General features: G+C 39.6%; 1 protein-coding gene across 1 annotated transcript in view; it reads right to left on the bottom strand.

The window, feature by feature from the left end:
- Positions 1–17,904, bottom strand: part of ANKRD27 (ankyrin repeat domain 27) — a 393,642-nt gene that overhangs the window by 94,502 nt on the left and 281,236 nt on the right. The window contains exons 23-24 of the mRNA XM_053701675.1: positions 6,956–7,153; positions 5,269–5,388 (exon numbers count right to left, since the gene is read on the bottom strand). Coding sequence (XP_053557650.1) covers positions 5,269–5,388; positions 6,956–7,153 — 318 coding nt within the window. The remainder of the gene's footprint in view (positions 1–5,268; positions 5,389–6,955; positions 7,154–17,904) is intronic.

The raw sequence follows: 17,904 nt of genomic DNA, 5'->3' as shown, positions 1-17,904 counted from the left end.
CACGGGATACCGAGAACCGAGCACACCTCGGTTCCTTACCCCTAAGGGGCAGCCGAAACGACCAATACACCAGTGGCAACACCGGAGAAACCTGGGTAAACTGCAACCTCCAAGATCCCATTAGGGCATCAAAAGCTCCCAAAAGCGGAGGTAGGAACAACCAGCCACCTCAGCAGGACCAGACCTATACTAGCCACCTGACGGCACCTAGTCTCTAGGAGAACCCCCTAGGGCAGCCCAAAAAGGCCAGAACCGCACAACAGCAGCAAAGACCGCACCCCTGAGGCCGGGGATGCGAAGGGGCACGGTGGGACTCCACCGGCCCATGTCTCTCCTTAGCACTCCTTACAGCCAGACCCAAAGGTCGCGAGGAAAAGTGTAGTTTATGAAAAACAACAAAAACAAGTGAACCAGTAGGTCACGCCGGACCAGCCAGGCGCAACATGCATCACTAACAATTAACAGTGCACACACCAACTCCGGATGAAACCCCGGAACGAGTTCCTTGGAAGAACTAAATCCAAGCAATCCCAGAGTTCCCGTAGGAAAAGAATATAAAGTAAATAAACCCGACTTGGATAAAAAAAACAAGGGCACCCGAAGGCATCTGCCCAAAAGGAACTATGTTCTCTGCAGGACCTGCCAAACAGAGACCGGAACCCTCAGAAAAAAAGGCTGGGAAAGTTCATAATAGACCGACCGCCGATAAGATTATGCCCATTATCTATACCGAAGAACCGTGCGAGAACTGAAGTCCCCGGACGATAAAGGAAAGGATCCCCCAATAGGTCAAAAAGACGTTGTAGTGGGACACGCAGCCTCACAATCCTATAACGAAAAGCACAACAAGGGGGAACAATCACCCCCGGGGGGAATATTATAGTGCCATTCACGGTCTGAACACCTGGGATAGGCAGGCAGGCACATAACTGCAAGGAAACCTCGAGATCTTGCAGACGAATTAAAGCCAATAAAATATTAAAACGAAAATGTCCCACCATCTCCGGGGGAAACAATCCACCCTGACATCAAAGTCCGGGTCACCTGCAAAAGCAAAAGGAGTGTGCGATTGGGAAGGTGCCTCCTGAGGAACAGAGCTCTCGGAAGCCAATGGCTCAGCAGACCCAAGGTCCCCCGAGCCTGAGGGACCCGGCAAACTATGCAGGCACAAGAGTGGTAAGACTTGTGACAACAGTAACACGGACCTTCAAGTGTGACGAATAGTGGTAGTGCCTCTGTCATGGACTCGAGAGAAGACAGCATGTAGCGAAGCAAAGTTCGACAACCCCAAGTGCTGAAAGGAGCTGTTATAACGAGTCGGGATGGTGTCGCAGGAGAAGCTCCCACTGCATCTCCGGACTCTAGCTTTCGCCCAGGCCCTCCACGAGAGGCTAACAGGACTACTTAAAACTCCTGTCCCATGTCGAAGGGTAGCACCATCCATAAGAGACATATTAACAATAAATAAAAGTATAAATTTAAAACAAAACTTCTGACACTTCTCTGCCAACCTCCTGGGACGAAAGGCAAAGAATGACTGGGGATAGGGGAAGTGGGAGGAGTATTTAAGCCTTTGGTTGGTGGGTTCTTATTTCCCATAAATAATGAAAGCAGCTGTGGATTCTTTCCTATTAGGAAGTAAAAACAGAATTTATGCTTACCTGATAAATTTCTTTCTTTTGCGATGTACCGAGTCCACAGAGTCATCCTAACTTGTGGGATATTGTCCTTCCTGACAGGAAGTAGCAAAGAGAGCACCACAGCAGAGCTGTCTATATAGCTCCCCCCTTAACTCCACCCCCCAGTCATTCGACCGAAGGCCAAGGAAGAAAAGGAGAAACTATAAGGTGCATAGGTGACTGAAGTTTACATAAAAAATACTATCTGTCTTGAATAGACAGGGCGGGCCGTGGACTCCATAACGAGGAAGTTTGGCATTCTGACGAGACGCCATCAGATCCAATTCTGGTGTGCCCCATAGCTGAACCAGTTGAGCAAACACCTCCGGATGGAGCTCCCACTCCCCCGGATGAAAAGTCTGACGACTTAGAAAATCTGCCTCCCAGTTCTCCACCCCTGGGATATAGATCGCTGATAGATTGCAATAGTGAGTCTCTGCCCATCGGATTATCCTGGAAACTTCTATCATCGCCAAGGAACTCCTTGTTCTCCCCTGATGATTGATATAAGCTACAGTCGTGATGTTGTCCGACTGAAACTTGATGAATCCGGCCGAAGCCAGCTGAGGCCACGCCTGAAGAGCATTGAACATCGCTCTTAATTCCAGAATATTTATTGGTAGGAGGGCCTCCCCTCCTGAGTCCACAAACCCTGTGCTTTCAGGGAATTCCAGACTGCACCCCAGCCCAGCAGGCTGGCGTTTGTCGTCACAATAACCCACGCTGGCCTGCGGAAATACATTCCCCTGGACAGGTGATCCTGTGACAACCACCAAAGAAGAGAGTCTCTGGTCTCTTGATCCAGATTTATCTGAGGAGATAAATCTGCATAATCCCCATTCCACTGTTTGAGCATGCATAGTTGCAGTGGTCTGAGATGCAAGCGAGCAAACGGAGCTATCATAAGTCCGATTACCTCCATACACTGAGCCACTGACGGCCGAGGAATGGAATGAAGAGCTCGGCAGGTGGTTAAAATCTTTGATTTCCTGACCTCCATCAGAAATATTTTCATGTCCACCGAATCTATCAGAGTTCCCAGGAATGGAACTCTTGTGAGAGGAATAAGAGAACTCTTTTCCACGTTCACCTTCCACCCATGAGATCTTAGAAAGGCCAACACTAAGTCCGTGTGAGACTTGGCAAGTTGGAAAGTCGATGCTTGAATTAAGATGTCGTTTAGATAAGGCGCCACTGCTATGCCCCTCGGCCTTAGGACCGCCAGAAGGGACCCTAGCACCTTTGTGAAGATTCTTGGCGCCGTGGCCAACCCGAAGGGAAGAGCCACAAACTGGTAATGCCTGTCCAGAAAGGCAAACCTGAGGAGCTGGTGATGATCTTTGTGGATAGGAATGTGTAGATACGCATCCTTTAGATCCACGGTAGTCATATATTGACCCTCCTGGATCATTGGTAAAATAGTCCGAATGGTCTCCATCTTGAACGATGGAACTCTTAGGAATTGGTTTAGGATCTTGAGATCTAGAATTGGTCTGAAGGTTCCCTCTTTTTTGGGAACCACAAACAGATTGGAGTAGAAACCTTGCCCCTGTTCTGTTTTCGGAACTGGGCAGATCACTCCCATGGTAAAAAGGTATTCTACACAGCGTAATAACGCCTCTCTTTTTGTCTGGTTTACAGACAATTGAGAAAGATGGAACCTCCCCCTTGGAGGAGAATCTTTGAAATCTAGGAGATACCCCTGGGTTACAATTTCTACGGCCCAGGAATCCTGAACGTCTCTTGCCCAGTGAAATTATCTCTTTCAGTGCAGGCCCGAATAGGGTCTCACCTTTGAAAGGGATGGTCAAAAGCTTAGATTTAGATGACACATCAGCTGACCAGGACTTAAGCCATAACGCTCTTCACGCTAAAATGGCAAAACCTGAATTGGTTGGCTTGGATTGAGCAAAGTTCCCCTCTTGCTTTGCAGCAGGGGAAGAGGAAGCGGGACCACCCTTGAAGTTTCGAAAGGAACGAAAATTATTTTGTTTGGTCCTTGTCTTATTTGACTTATCTTGAGGGAGGGCATGACCCTTCCCTCCAGTGATGTCAAGCAAATGTCCCATAAAACAGAAAACGTTACTCCCAGACACAAAAACATTTGTCCCAAATTCACATAACAAACTGAGTGCCCACAAAAAATTAACCCTTTATGCAAGCTAGTAAAAACCTCTGATAACACTAGGATTACTGCTTCCTCTTCCCCTTATGTGGATACTGTCAGCCTTTCTGAGTTAACACAGTCTCTGCAGAAAATATGACTGAACATACCTCATTGCTGTATAGCAAGAAACAGTTCCTCACACTGAGGTTTTCCTGTACTCCTCAGCTCATGTGGGAAAAGCAGTGGACCTTAGTTACAAATGCTAAGATCATCATCCTCCAGGCAGAAATCTTCATCTATGTCCTGCCTGAGAGTAAATAGTACAACACCGGTACCATTTAAAAATAACAAACACTTGATTGAAGATAAAATAAAACTAACAGTTTAACACCTCTTCTCTTTACTCTTCTTGCTTAGAGCCAGCAAAGAGAATGACTGGGGGTGGAGTTAAGGGGGGAGCTATATAGACAGCTCTGCTGTGGTGCTCTCTTTGCTACTTCCTGTCAGGAAGGACAATATCCCACAAGTTAGGATGAATCCGTGGACTCGGTACATCTTGCAAAAGAAAAGGGATTATCTATCTTTTTAAAAAATAAATATGTTTGCGTTGACTGTTCCTTTAAAATTTCTGATGGCACAGAACTGCATTTATCTAAGGTTGCAGGGTATTTCTATCTACTGTTTGCCCCTCCGGAGGGCTCTTTTGAGTTGTGGCTACCTTCTTTGCCCACCCACCAGATGTCCCCAAAGAACATATGTTTTAGTTTAGCTTCTTCCTGGGAATGACAAAAACTAACTCTGAGGTCTGTTTTTTTTTTTTACATTTTTTCTTCTTCTTGTAGTTAATGATCATTTAGTTATTTTACTTTTGAATAGCTTCTGTTGCAAATGTTGCAAAATCATCGTAAAAAAAACCCCAAAAAAACTTTTGCAATATACCTTCATTATTATTGTGGGTTTTCCCAATTCCCATTAAGACTTGGAAGTGCAAACTCCCGACTCTAACTATATTCCTTACAGCCATATTATATGTACTGTATAGTCTAGTAACTTATTTATATCTTACCCTAACTAGACTTATCAGAGGAGAGAAGATAAACATTTGTATTAATGCAAACCTAGGTTACAACACGGCTGCACGCATTACTTTATATAGACTGAACTTTACACATCTGCATATTATTACCAATTGCTTTGAATATATCATTATTGCTAGCATTTATTTACTGTTTAATAGCTGATGTGCAGATGACCGGTATCAGGATAAAACTAAAAGATATTACATTACACTCTAAACTCCCTCTCTCTCAAACAACCTGAGATCAGGCTAAGGTTTTCAAGGCTATAAATTACAAGAACACAAAGTTGCAGAGAAAAGAGAAAGTACAGTGGTACCCCCCCAAAACTATTAATTACAATAACATAAATATTCAATACTGATAAATACATAGCAAACCTATCAGTCATCTAATTGATATATACCTCCAATAATAGTGACGCAACCTCCAAATGGTCACCCAGACAGGCATATATTAATGGAGTATTCCCGTTCATGTCCTTTTTATTTTTCCCTGTGCTATATTCAAGCAAATTCTTCACCACCTGTGGAAATACATGAGAGTTAGCATTAACTTTGCAGAAACAAGGGTATTACAACACAGTCCTTCTGGCAATTATCGTGTAAATAAATAAATAAATAATGACAGTTTAAAGCACTACGGGGTTAATCAAACTCTTGTGTTTGTTTTCATTAGATCATTTATAAACTTCAGTTGGTATTGTCAGTGTTTTTCTAGTGATTACAATCCTAACATGTTAATGCTGTTAATACCCCTGAAGTTGAAAATGTTTCCCCCTCAAAAATAACACAAATGATTTCATAATCCAAAAAACAAATGTGCAGGACTAACAACAAGCAAATGGCAATTTCATGGGGTTATTGATTATAACACAGGTTGAAAGGCTTGTTTGCCAACTGTATGTAGAGGTGCTAACAGGTGACGTGAAATTAACCTGTTGTGCTCCAAAAGCAGAGATACTTGTGTATGTCTTTTATGGGACGTAAATGGGGACGTATAGTAGGCATCTGTGTTTGTTGGGTTACTGATTTGGTTAATATGTAATAGGATAAAAGTGCTTATTAATGTGTTTAATTGATTGTGAGTAGGTAGCATTTTGTGGTGTTGGTGAGTTGGTTTCTAAAGTCATATGACACAGAGGGGTAATTTCACTGTGTTTTGCCCACGTTCAAAACTAATGTTACATTAAAAAAATATTGTTTGGGGTTTATCAAGTCCTTTTTGGTGTGGAATTCGATAAGAGAAAAATGTCTCTGTAAATTTGTCACAGCTCACTGGCAGCTGCTAAGAAAATAATAATAGATTGTGATAAACACCTTTATTTGTTAACCATTTTCATTATAATTTAAAGGGACATGGCAGCCAAAACTAAACTACCTTAATTCGAACAGAGCGTACACTATTCACAATTTACTTATATTATAAAATGTAGCACTTTCTATTGGCATTCTTTGTTGGATACTGAGGTATGCTCAGGAGTGTGCATGTGACGAGAACTATGTGGCAGCTTTGTTTCCAACAATGAGGGGATACAGGGGATTCATCTATCTTTTACTTTTTATTTGTTAATAAAAAAAAAAATGTCTTGAGCTTTCATATGGATGAGACACATTTTCTGTTGATGTTTCAATATTTAAACGGAATTTAACCACTATGTTGCTACAGTAGCGCCATTTTGCATTAATTATTATGCTAAACTAAAGTACGTTGCAGACATCTGGAAAACGTATATAAAGCAAATCATTATTTAGTCATTAGAGAGAATCACTGAAGTTGCTCACTCTCACTTTTAGATAACTTGCAGAGGCCATAGAAGTTCTGTTACTTGGTGAAGTCCAATAATGAAGAAATACATCTCTTTACAGTAAGAGCAGTGATTTTTCAGGTTTATAAAAAAATTTTTTTTTTAAAAATGGGACACCGGTATATGTTACACCAGCCCCCAAAAATGTAAATAAATTTGAGTTTTTCTGTTTTAAATGTGAAGGAGCAAATGCATCACCTCCTATCTGCCGAATAACCACACATCCTTATACAGGTGCTGCCCAGTACAAAGCAAACCTCTCACAGATCGTTAATGTAGTTCATACCTCTAGGTGTCCTCTGTGACAGGCTAAGTGAAGCGGTAACGCGCGGTTTCCATTCTTTGCATCTACATTAGCACCGTGTTTCAAAAGCAGAGACACTAACAAAGTATGACCTTGAAGTGCCGCAATATGCAGTGGTGTGAAGCCATCTCTGCTGGTAACATTAACATTAAGGCCATTGAGAGGAATCTTACTCAGCTTCTGTAAGAAAACACAAAGAATATTTATATGATATATTAGTTTAATTGAATCCATGAGCTGCTGCGTTATAAGTTATATTATTATTATTATTATTATACAAGTTAAATTGGATCAAAAGTTTTAGTTTTTTTTTTAGTTTAGTTGGTGTGTTCAGATTAGTGACACAAAACTTGTAACTAGTAAATAAGTTTGAGACATTTAAAGAAGACTTCTAGCTTAAAAATAAAATGTTCTGTTTTTAAGTAACTCTCTCATATGCAATTTTAATGATTGACCGGTCGCAAAATCTATGGCTGGTGATTCATTCTGATTAATCTGCCAATTATCTCAGTTCAACTTCAACATCCATATGTTATTTAGGCACCTACAACTGTGTTATACTCTACTGCCTTGGTCAGTGTTAGAGGTGCTGCTCAAATATATCTCCAGCATGGATCCAGACCATTAAAGCTACAGCACAGTAATGCTCTTGCAGTGGAGCTGTGTGCCATGCTAGATCCTAATCCAACAGGGACACAGGCTATAGTTCCTACTTTGGATTCTGCTTGCACACATGTGGACCCCAGCAATCGTTACGTCTACAGGATGGTGTTGTGCAGGCTCCCAAGTCCACTAAGCTAACATGGATGGATCAACCTCATCATTATGAGACATTCTCAAAGAAGCTTGTAGTGGACACTTCCACCAATCTACTTGGCTACCCTGCAGGTTCTTCTGTTGCAATAGATGAATGTGTGGTTAAGAGATTAACCAGCACAGAAGAGATAGGCTCTCGGTACAATAATCATTTTACGATTACAAAGCAACTGCAGCATATAATAGGAGAGATGCACTCAAACACTCCATCTTCCCTCTGGGGTGACATATAGGGACCATTAGCCGTATCAGTTTTATCAGCCTGAAACACCAGAATTGCGTCCTGTTTTTGCCCTATCAGATCAGGAATTGGCTGATTCTTTATACACAGGATACATATTAGGGGAACTGTTTATATTATTAATGTCTGCAATATATCCCTCTTTGCACTTTTGGCTCTGCTCAGTGTATCAACATTGCTACTGTTCTCCACTATAAATATTATTCAAGACACACAATCTCTAGGTAAGCGCTCCGGGACCTCATGAGCGTTGCTACAACACCACAGCATTCTTCGCGCTGCTGCACAAGCCACATGTAGTCCAGTTAAGTATGCTTTCACTGATGCAGAGCCTGTGTCGGAAATGACTGTTCCACCATCACTCAAAATAGATACAAAGTAACCAACAAAAATCTGCACTCTGCACCACAAAGAAGCAATACAGGTTGTTAAAACATAATTAGCATTGTTTAATGTATCATAATGAAATAATAGTACACACTGTGAGGGCTAAAAAGATCAAACACGTTTTTAATTGTTTTAACAACCTGGATTGCTTCTTTGTGGTGCAGAGTGCGGATTTTTGTTAAATATTATTCAAGACTAGAGAATTTGCACCAATGCTGTATTTAACATTTTTCTTAGCTCTTTCCTTAGTTAATGATTCTTGATAGCTTCTAAGCTTGAAATTAAAGGACTGACCAGGTTTGGGACTTTTTTTTATAGATATAGTAGATACTACACTCAGAGTCCTCAGTTATGTCATGTTCTCTAAGGCAGTGGTTTTCAACCAGTGTGCCGTGAGAGATCCTCAGGTGTGCCACGGCAGACTGACAACAGTGTGACATATTGTTTAAACTTTGCTTGTTTTTTACTCCCAGTGCAGGGGTAGTTTGTAGGAGGCATGGCATAACAGCACAATACATACAGAATGTGTGTGTTTGTGTGTATGTGTATATGTATATGCTGTATTAGGCTACAATGTGTGATTTTTTCAAAATTTTGGGATGGTGGTGTGCCACAGGATTTTTTAATGTAAAAAAAGTGTGCCACGGCAAAAAAAAAGGTTAAAAATCACTGCTCTAAGGTTTTAGTATACTATATTCTTTTTCCTAATTTTCATCTGAAAACTAAATTTTACTTATACTGCAATTACCATTGTATTGCCGATTTATACATTTCCATCAGACTTCCAGGCTCTTTTATTTTTATAACTCTCCAAAACAGCTTTCCAGATTTATCAGTAGCTGCTTAGCTTCTAAATATAGTTATTGCTATGCAGAGTTTAGTATAATTTTTATTCTATTTTTATATGTGTGAAAGGTTTCTATGCCATATTAGTTGCTAGTGCATACAATTGTGCTTTATATTTTCACTGTTTCAAGAAACCTCCCCTAATATATTTTTTTAAAGAGTCCAAGAGTGGCCCTTTCTTTCTTCCCCCAAGCTTTTCCCAAATATCATCTGATTCATGCAGTGAGTGGTTCAAGGCAGGCCACAGTCCAACATTGGGAAAATACCCTTTCTTTTATAGCTATAGCTGATATTTGTATGGGGATACTTTGCTTTAAATGTAAGTACATTAGAATGTCATCAAGGTTCACCCTTCTAGTGATATCAGACTACCTTCATCATCAGTTTGTATTACTCACTGATTGTACTTATCTGTTCTATGTACCTATGATGTAAATTTGCTCTGTATCTTAATAAAAATAATAATAATGAAAAAAAAGTTTAAATACAATCAAAGTTGTGCTCGTTTGCCACTCCCAACAAGGATACATCTGGTGAGCAAATGAGAATCAAGCACTATATGTGTATGCTTCAAGCTTTGGCTGTATCCTTTTCTGCAAAAGAATGGGGGTGTTCTGGGAGTGAAACTTCTACTACATGTTTAAAGTGAAAGTAAATTTAGAGCCTCAACGTTAATGCCATCCATTAATGTTCATTAGATAAGTACAGTCACTAACTTTAAAAAAAAAAAAAAAAAAAAAGTCTATTAGTAATTTATATCCTAAATAGCATACCTTTTTGCCATGCTTCCTCCGCCCACCAGATCATTTCCTGATTTCTCTCCTTTACACATAAGACCGGTCCCACCCACTCATACGTGTACATTCATGCGCGTTCTCGTGAGGCATATTCTTTTGCGCACGCGCAGAAAAATTATCAATACTTTAAGCTGCAGGCATTGAAGGAAAGAAGACCTCCGCTCACTCCTAAAGCTAAATCCTAGCTACCCATCAGCTGCATTGAAGGCAGATTGCCGCTCACTCGTCCTAAGTCCTAAATGTCCTTAGTAACTTGTACTTGTTGTCGGTCTTACTCTGACTGTCCCCTCACCCGGTCCCCAAGTCAGTAGTCAATGGGTGGAATTGGAATGACTGACAGCCAGGCACAACGGGTCACCGTCAGGAGCGGCATTGAAGGCATTCCAATCCCAACCACTGACAGACTTGGGGACCGGGGTGAGGTGACAGAGTGAGACTGACAACAAGTAAAAGTTACTACGGACATTTAGGACTTAGGAGGAGCAAGCAGCAGTCTGCCTTCAATGCTGCTGATAGGTAGCTAGGATGTAGCTTTAGCTTTTTTTATAGAATAGACAGCTTTACAGCATGCTCATATAACTTACGTTACAACTGCTAATTCTAAGGTTAGCTCTCTATAGCATTGCAACAGGCGCATCTACACAATGAACTCCCCTACCAGTCCTCTTTAGTTGTCTGTTTATAGGAATTACACTGAATGGATTACTAACTTTTACTATTTTACCGTCAGCTACCACTTTCTGTCTCAAAAATGACAATGTCTATCAGGTTCTTTTTCCACCTGCCAAAATGACCTGAAATACCTTCAGCAAGATGCTGTCAAAAGTGTAATGATATATACTGCCAGCTGGTTTCAAAACCACCCATTCTACATGAAATTAACATACAAATGCATTTTCAGCAGCACAACGCTTCTACACGTATTTAAAATTTTCTAAAAGGTTTCATATTTGCCTGAGATTTCAGCTTTGCTATCATTGCTTTTGATAGCCTAAAGAAATCCACAATTCGCTACGATTACTGCTTTACAAATTATCGGATCAAATTCTTGATGCGATCGATAATTTGCACTGCAGGGACGTCTATCGTCAATCCTTCCAGAGAATGCGCATGCGTGTCTCATGACACACGCATGCGCATTAAGTTTGGTGTGCGTAAAATTAGTCAGTTGGTATGCCAGTGGGGGACCAATCAAAATGGATTTCAACTGATTCGTCATTACAAAACAAAATAAATTTTAATAGCCGGGCAGAGTTACGGAGATAGAACCGAGCGGTGTTAAAGGTACTTTAAAATGTTTTTTTTTTAATAATGATGTTATAAAATTGATTACAAACTCACACTAATTTTGGATTTACTATATAAAGCTTTATAGCGATGCGTGACAGTTAACTTCCTTTAACCATTTTCAATTAAGTTAAGCATGGTGGATTTTTTTCAATTTGATGTTTGACTGTGGATTTACAGGAGTTTTAACCTAACTAATAGCTTCAGTACCTTGAACAAGAATACCTACACTTACGATGCTCTCCCACATATGTCTTTATACAATTTAGCTCTTTTTAAATACTGTTGTTCTTAAAATACTGAATGTTAAAATCCAGAGATCTCTAATACAGAGATAAAGCAATAATTCAACAGTGACAGCACTATCTATAACAGTATGTACTCAAAAGTGCACGGGATAGGGTGGCATCAACACCCAAAACCATATAAAAAAAAGCACAATAATATGAAATATTAGTCAAGGTACATTAATCTCAATATTTATTTATCCATATACAGGATATGTCATATGTCTAAATACAAAACAATGACTAGGGGCCCCAAACAAACAAGCAGAAAAAGACCCCCAAGGCGTCCCAAGGGGAGACCTCAATCATCAACTGTCCAGAGTTAGTAGCAGAAGCCAGGCATGTTAGTCCATGATGAAATAGAAACCAGAAGCTTGGGATGCTAAGTCGCAAACATTTAAGCAGTCACTTGAACAAATGTATTCTGCTTTAAGCACCCAAATCATATACATATACCCAGCTTATCACTTATGCTTGAACTGAAACGTCAGAGCCACATATGTATTAGAATGAGTTCATCACTGGAACGTGTGTGTAAATACTATGCATATGTCGCACTATACACTCTTTATACGGCCACTTCTATAAGTAACATGGCTCCAGGTACTGTCCCAGTGTATATGTAACCCCCATATACTTGCGGTTCAAAGCATCAACTTCAGGCTTATGAAGACAGACGTGGATGATAGATGTATCAATACACCTCAGCAGCCCTGGGGTATAATAATTTTGAACTCCCAATCCGCCGCCCGTACCATACATTCATCTGGAAAGTGCATCAATGCTGTCGCTGCTAACACACGAGTGGGGTCTCTGGCTCTAGCTGATGACATCAGTATAACTCTGATGCGTGTTTCGGAACTCCGTCTTTTCTTGAGAAACGCCACATGTGTGTTGTTAGCAGGGGCAGCGTTGATACACTTTCCAGGAGATTGAATACTGCTTGTATTTACACACACGTTCCAGTGATGAACTCATTCTAATACATATGTGGCTCTGACGTTTCAGTTCAAGCATAAGTGATAAGCTGGGTATATGTATATGATTGAGGTGCTTAAAGCAGAATATGTTTGTTCAAGTGACTGCTTAAATGTTTGCGGCTTAGCATCCCAAGCTTCTGGTTTCTATTTCATCATGGACTAACATGCCTGGCTTCTGCTACTAACTCTGGACAGTTGATGACTGAAGTCCCCCCTTGGGACGCCTTGGGTGTCTTTTTCTGCTTGTTTGTATATATGTATGCTGATTGAGCGAGTGTGTGAATGTTTGGGGCCCCTAGACGTTGTTTTGCATTTAGCGATAATGCAATGTTTTATCTGCAGACAGAATTTCGTATACTTTTTAAAAATGTTATGGATACTAGTTTAAATAAACTCAATATACAGCCTGCCCTTTATTTATTTCCATGCATGTAGAGTCCACGATTCATTCCAATTACAAGATATTCACTCCTGGCCAGCAGGAGGAGGCAAAGAGTACCCCAGCAGAACTGTTAAGTATCACTTCCCTTACCCATAACCCCCAGTCATTCGACCGAAGAGTAAGGAAAAAGAAGATAACACAAGGGCATAGAGGTGCCTGAGGTTTGTAAAAAAAACAAAAAAAAAACTGACGTCTGAAATTAAACAAGGGCGGGTCATGGACTCTCCATGTCTGGAAAGAAAGAAATTCATCAGGTAAGCATAAATTTTGTTTTCTTTCCTATGGCATGGAGAGTCCACGATTCATTCAAGTTACTAGCAGGAACCAACACCCAAGCTAGAGGACACAGAATGAAAGGGAGGGAGAACAAGACAGGTGGACCTAAACCGAAGGCACCACCGCTTAAAGAAGGCCAAAGAAAGCCTCAGCCCAGGCAAAAGTGTCAAATTTGTAGAATTTGAAAGAAGTAGGTATAGAGGACCATGTGGTCCCCTTGCAAATTTGTTCCACAGAAGCTTCATTTTTGAAAGCCTGGGAAGAGGGAGACAGCTCTAGTGGAATGAGCCGTAATTCTCTCAGGAGACTGTTGTCCAGCTGTCTCATAAGCTAAATGGATAACACTTCTCAACCATAGAGAAAGAGTGGTAGAAGTGGCCTTCTGACCCCTACACTTACCAGAGAAAACAACAAACAGGGCAGAATTCTGACGAAATCCTGAGTTGCTTGAAGGAAAAACTTTAGAGCACGCACAACATCCAAGTTATGCAAAATACATTCCTTCTGGACAAAGAGAAGGAACAACAATTTCCTGATTAATATTGCGATCCAGCACTACCTTGGGAAAAAAAATCCCAGCTTAGTATGGAGTACCACCTTAGCAGCATGAAAAATAAGGAAAGGGGAATCACACTGCAGAGCCGAAAAGTTCGGAAACCCTGCAAGCAGAAGAAATAGCAATAAGAAACAAAACTTTCCAAGATAACAATTTAATATCAACCGCATGCATCGGCTCAAATGGAGCCTGCTGCAAACCCCTAAGAACAGGATTAAGGTTCCATGGAGGAGCAACAGGTTTAAACACAGTACGTTGAAGAGGAGGGTGGCACTAGCACTACAATATTATTGATGCATGAGGGGTGCTCAATTAAATTGGTTAGATATATTTGTATGTGTATATATATATATATATATATATATATATATATATATATATATATATATATATATATATATATATATATATGTGTGTGTGTGTGTGTGTGTGTGTGTGTGTGTGTATATCTCTATTGTGAGCAGGGGTGCTTGTGCACAAGGACAACTTTTAGATTAAGTCTTGAGCCACAAAATCATTGTGTGTGTGTGTGTGCACTTTAAAAACACATAGGAACTTGATTAACCTAATTGTGAGAATATTAAAGGCGCCTCATTAGGGTTCCTCTAAAATACTGTGGATAATGTGGGTAAAAAAGACTATCGGTTGAATCAGTAGATGTTGAGGTTTTGCTTTGACACTTGTTTTCTTGTCTACAATCAGTACTGTAGAATGGATATTGGATTGTAATAATATACACTGTCACACAATATTTAAAGGAACTTTATTATATAGTCTCTCACCACAGAGAATACCCTGTGTCTGTGGTAGACTGTAATCAGTCAAATTGGTTCATATGGTAAATATGTATTTAACAATATATAAAACCTGCTTTTGATAGTCCAGCATCCCATTAATGATTCTGTGTGTACAAACAAACATGAGCCAAAGTAATCATTTTTAAATTGACTTGTTCAAGACACTTGAATCTGGCCTGGTTTTGGCTTTCGGTACGATAAGATAGCTATAGTTTTATTTGGGTAATTTGTCTGTGATAATTTGTGGCTGTGCCGTTTATAGTGGGTTTGTTAAAAAATCACTATCCCTGATAATCTTAACCTACTGGGCCAGTCTGAGTAACGTCTTATTATATCATACAATACTGGAAGTTTTTATTGTATTGTATTAATAGTATAGATTCACTTGTTGGCTTGAGGTTAGGGGCGTATAAGACATGCACAGTATTAATTTGGAGTTAGACTGTAAATATCGCTTGGCCCCAAAAAAACAAATAGCTGTTAGATTAGAATAATTATCGTTAAAGACATCTAAGTACCGCTATATTAGGATTTTCAGTGCTTAAGATTACAGGCAGGTATATAGTGTCTGTCACCTATCTAAACAATTTTTGTATCACAGTTTGTAACTCTACGCTTTGTAGAAGGATTTATTTAAATAAATATTACCATTACAACTAGCTTACAACATAAGTCTGGATAACGCCTTATTTTGGCATATGGTGCTTACAGACATCTGAATAGCGCATTAATTTATCTTTCAGTACTTGAGATAAAAGGCTGATATACAGTCTCTGTTGCCTTGTTTAAATAATTAGTGTGTTAAGATTTCTGGTTATACGCTTTTTTACAGGTTTATTTCAAGTAAATGTTCCCATTACACACTGGTTTGCAAAGAGAGTCTGGATAACGCCTTATTTTGGCACGTAGTACTTGGAGATATACCAGTGGCTGCTAGATTAGAATAATTATCGTTAAAGACATCTGAGTACCGCTATATTTGGATTTTCAGTACTTAAGGTTGCAGACAGGTATATAGTGTCTGTCACCTATCTAAATAATTAATGTATCACAGTTTGTAACTCTACGCTTTGTAGCAGGATTTTTTTAAATAAATATTACCATTACACCTAGCTTATAACATGTCTGGACCAATCGCTTCCACTCATTGCATATAAAAAAAAAAAACAGACGCCGGCGCGCGTCACCTTTGAAAAAGCCGAGATAGTATCAGCGAAACATGTCAGGGAGGGGTATAGTGTAATAATACCCTAATTTGCCGTTTTTAAATGGCATAGGAACTCGTGGGATTAATGCATTTTGTTATGAATATAGAATTTGGTAAACCTAACCTAGTTACTTAATTTAGGCCAAGGTATATCGGCATTTGTGTTCTGAGTTATCACGGTAACTCTGTTACACGCTAGATGCGGTTGCCGGGGGTAGCAAATAACAGAACTATCCCTATAAATGTAACACTGGTATAACTCCAAGTACTACGTGCCAAAATAAGGCGTTATCCAGACTCGCTTTGCAAACCAGTGTGTAATGGGAACATTTACTTGAAATAAACCTGTAAAAAAGCGTATAACCAGAAATCTTAACACACTAATTATTTAAACAAGGCAACAGAGACTGTATATCAGCCTTTTATCTCAAGTACTAAAAGATAAATTAATGCGCTATTCAGATGTCTGTAAGCACCATATGCCAAAATAAGGCGTTATCCAGACTTATGTTGTAAGCTAGTTGTAATGGTAATATTTATTTAAATAAATCCTGCTACAAAGCGTAGAGTTACAAACTGTGATACAAAAATTGTTTAGATAGGTGACAGACACTATATACCTGCCTGTAATCTTAAGCACTGAAAATCCTAATATAGCGGTACTTAGATGTCTTTAACGATAATTATTCTAATCTAACAGCTATTTGTTTTTTTGGGGCCAAGCGATATTTACAGTCTAACTCCAAATTAATACTGTGCATGTCTTATACGCCCCTAACCTCAAGCCAACAAGTGAATCTATACTATTAATACAATACAATAAAAACTTCCAGTATTGTATGATATAATAAGACGTTACTCAGACTGGCCCAGTAGGTTAAGATTATCAGGGATAGTGATTTTTGAACAAACCCACTATAAACGGCACAGCCACAAATTATCACAGACAAATTACCCAAATAAAACTATAGCTATCTTATCGTACCGAAAGCCAAAACCAGGCCAGATTCAAGTGTCTTGAACAAGTCAATTTAAAAATGATTACTTTGGCTCATGTTTGTTTGTACACACAGAATCATTAATGGGATGCTGGACTATCAAAAGCAGGTTTTATATATTGTTAAATACATATTTACCATATGAACCAATTTGACTGATTACAGTCTACCACAGACACAGGGTATTCTCTGTGGTGAGAGACTATATAATAAAGTTCCTTTAAATATTGTGTGACAGTGTATATTATTACAATCCAATATCCATTCTACTGTACTGATTGTAGACAAGAAAACAAGTGTCAAAGCAAAACCTCAACATCTACTGATTTAACCGCTAGTAATTTTTGCCCACATTATCCACAGTATTTTAGTGGAACCCTAATGAGGCGCCTTTAATATTCTCACAATTAGGTTACTTAACCTAAAAGTAACTAGTATTCCCAATCAAGTTCCTATGTGTTTTTAAAGTGCACACACACACACAATGATTTTATATAACCATTGTTGAAATAAAAGTTATGTTTTAATTGTTCTGATTAGAATCCTTTGGTCCAAACTGTGAGTTTATTACTCATTTAACTCAGGGACGGAAGTGCTGTAAAAGTGCACACTTTCAAGTCGTGATCCCTTCCGGGCTCAAGACTTAATCTAAAGGTTTAAACACAGGCCCTATCCTAACCAGAGCCTGAACCAAAGATTGGACATCTGGCAAATCTGTCAGACGTTTTAGCAAAAGGATAGACAGTACAGAAATCTGACCCTTCAGAGTACTGACTGACAAACCCTTCTCCAGGCCCTCCTGCAGAAAGTACAGAATAGGAATAAACATATACGAAAGACCAGGACAACTAAGTATTTGAATACTGGTCTCTCAGTTGCACGTTTCCAAGGATATCCACTGTGTCAGTGGCACTGTAAGAACTACAAGTTAGAAACAACAAGATAATCCTATTCAAAAGATTAATCTAGCTAAGATGAAACAAATAACCTCACCGCAGGCAGAGGCAGAGACAC

This window comes from Bombina bombina, chromosome 1, assembly GCF_027579735.1.
Source record: "Bombina bombina isolate aBomBom1 chromosome 1, aBomBom1.pri, whole genome shotgun sequence".
Classification (NCBI taxonomy): Eukaryota; Metazoa; Chordata; class Amphibia; order Anura; family Bombinatoridae; genus Bombina; species Bombina bombina.
The sequence above is the reverse complement of the archived record's forward strand: the minus strand, read 5'-3'. Positions and strand labels throughout refer to the sequence as shown.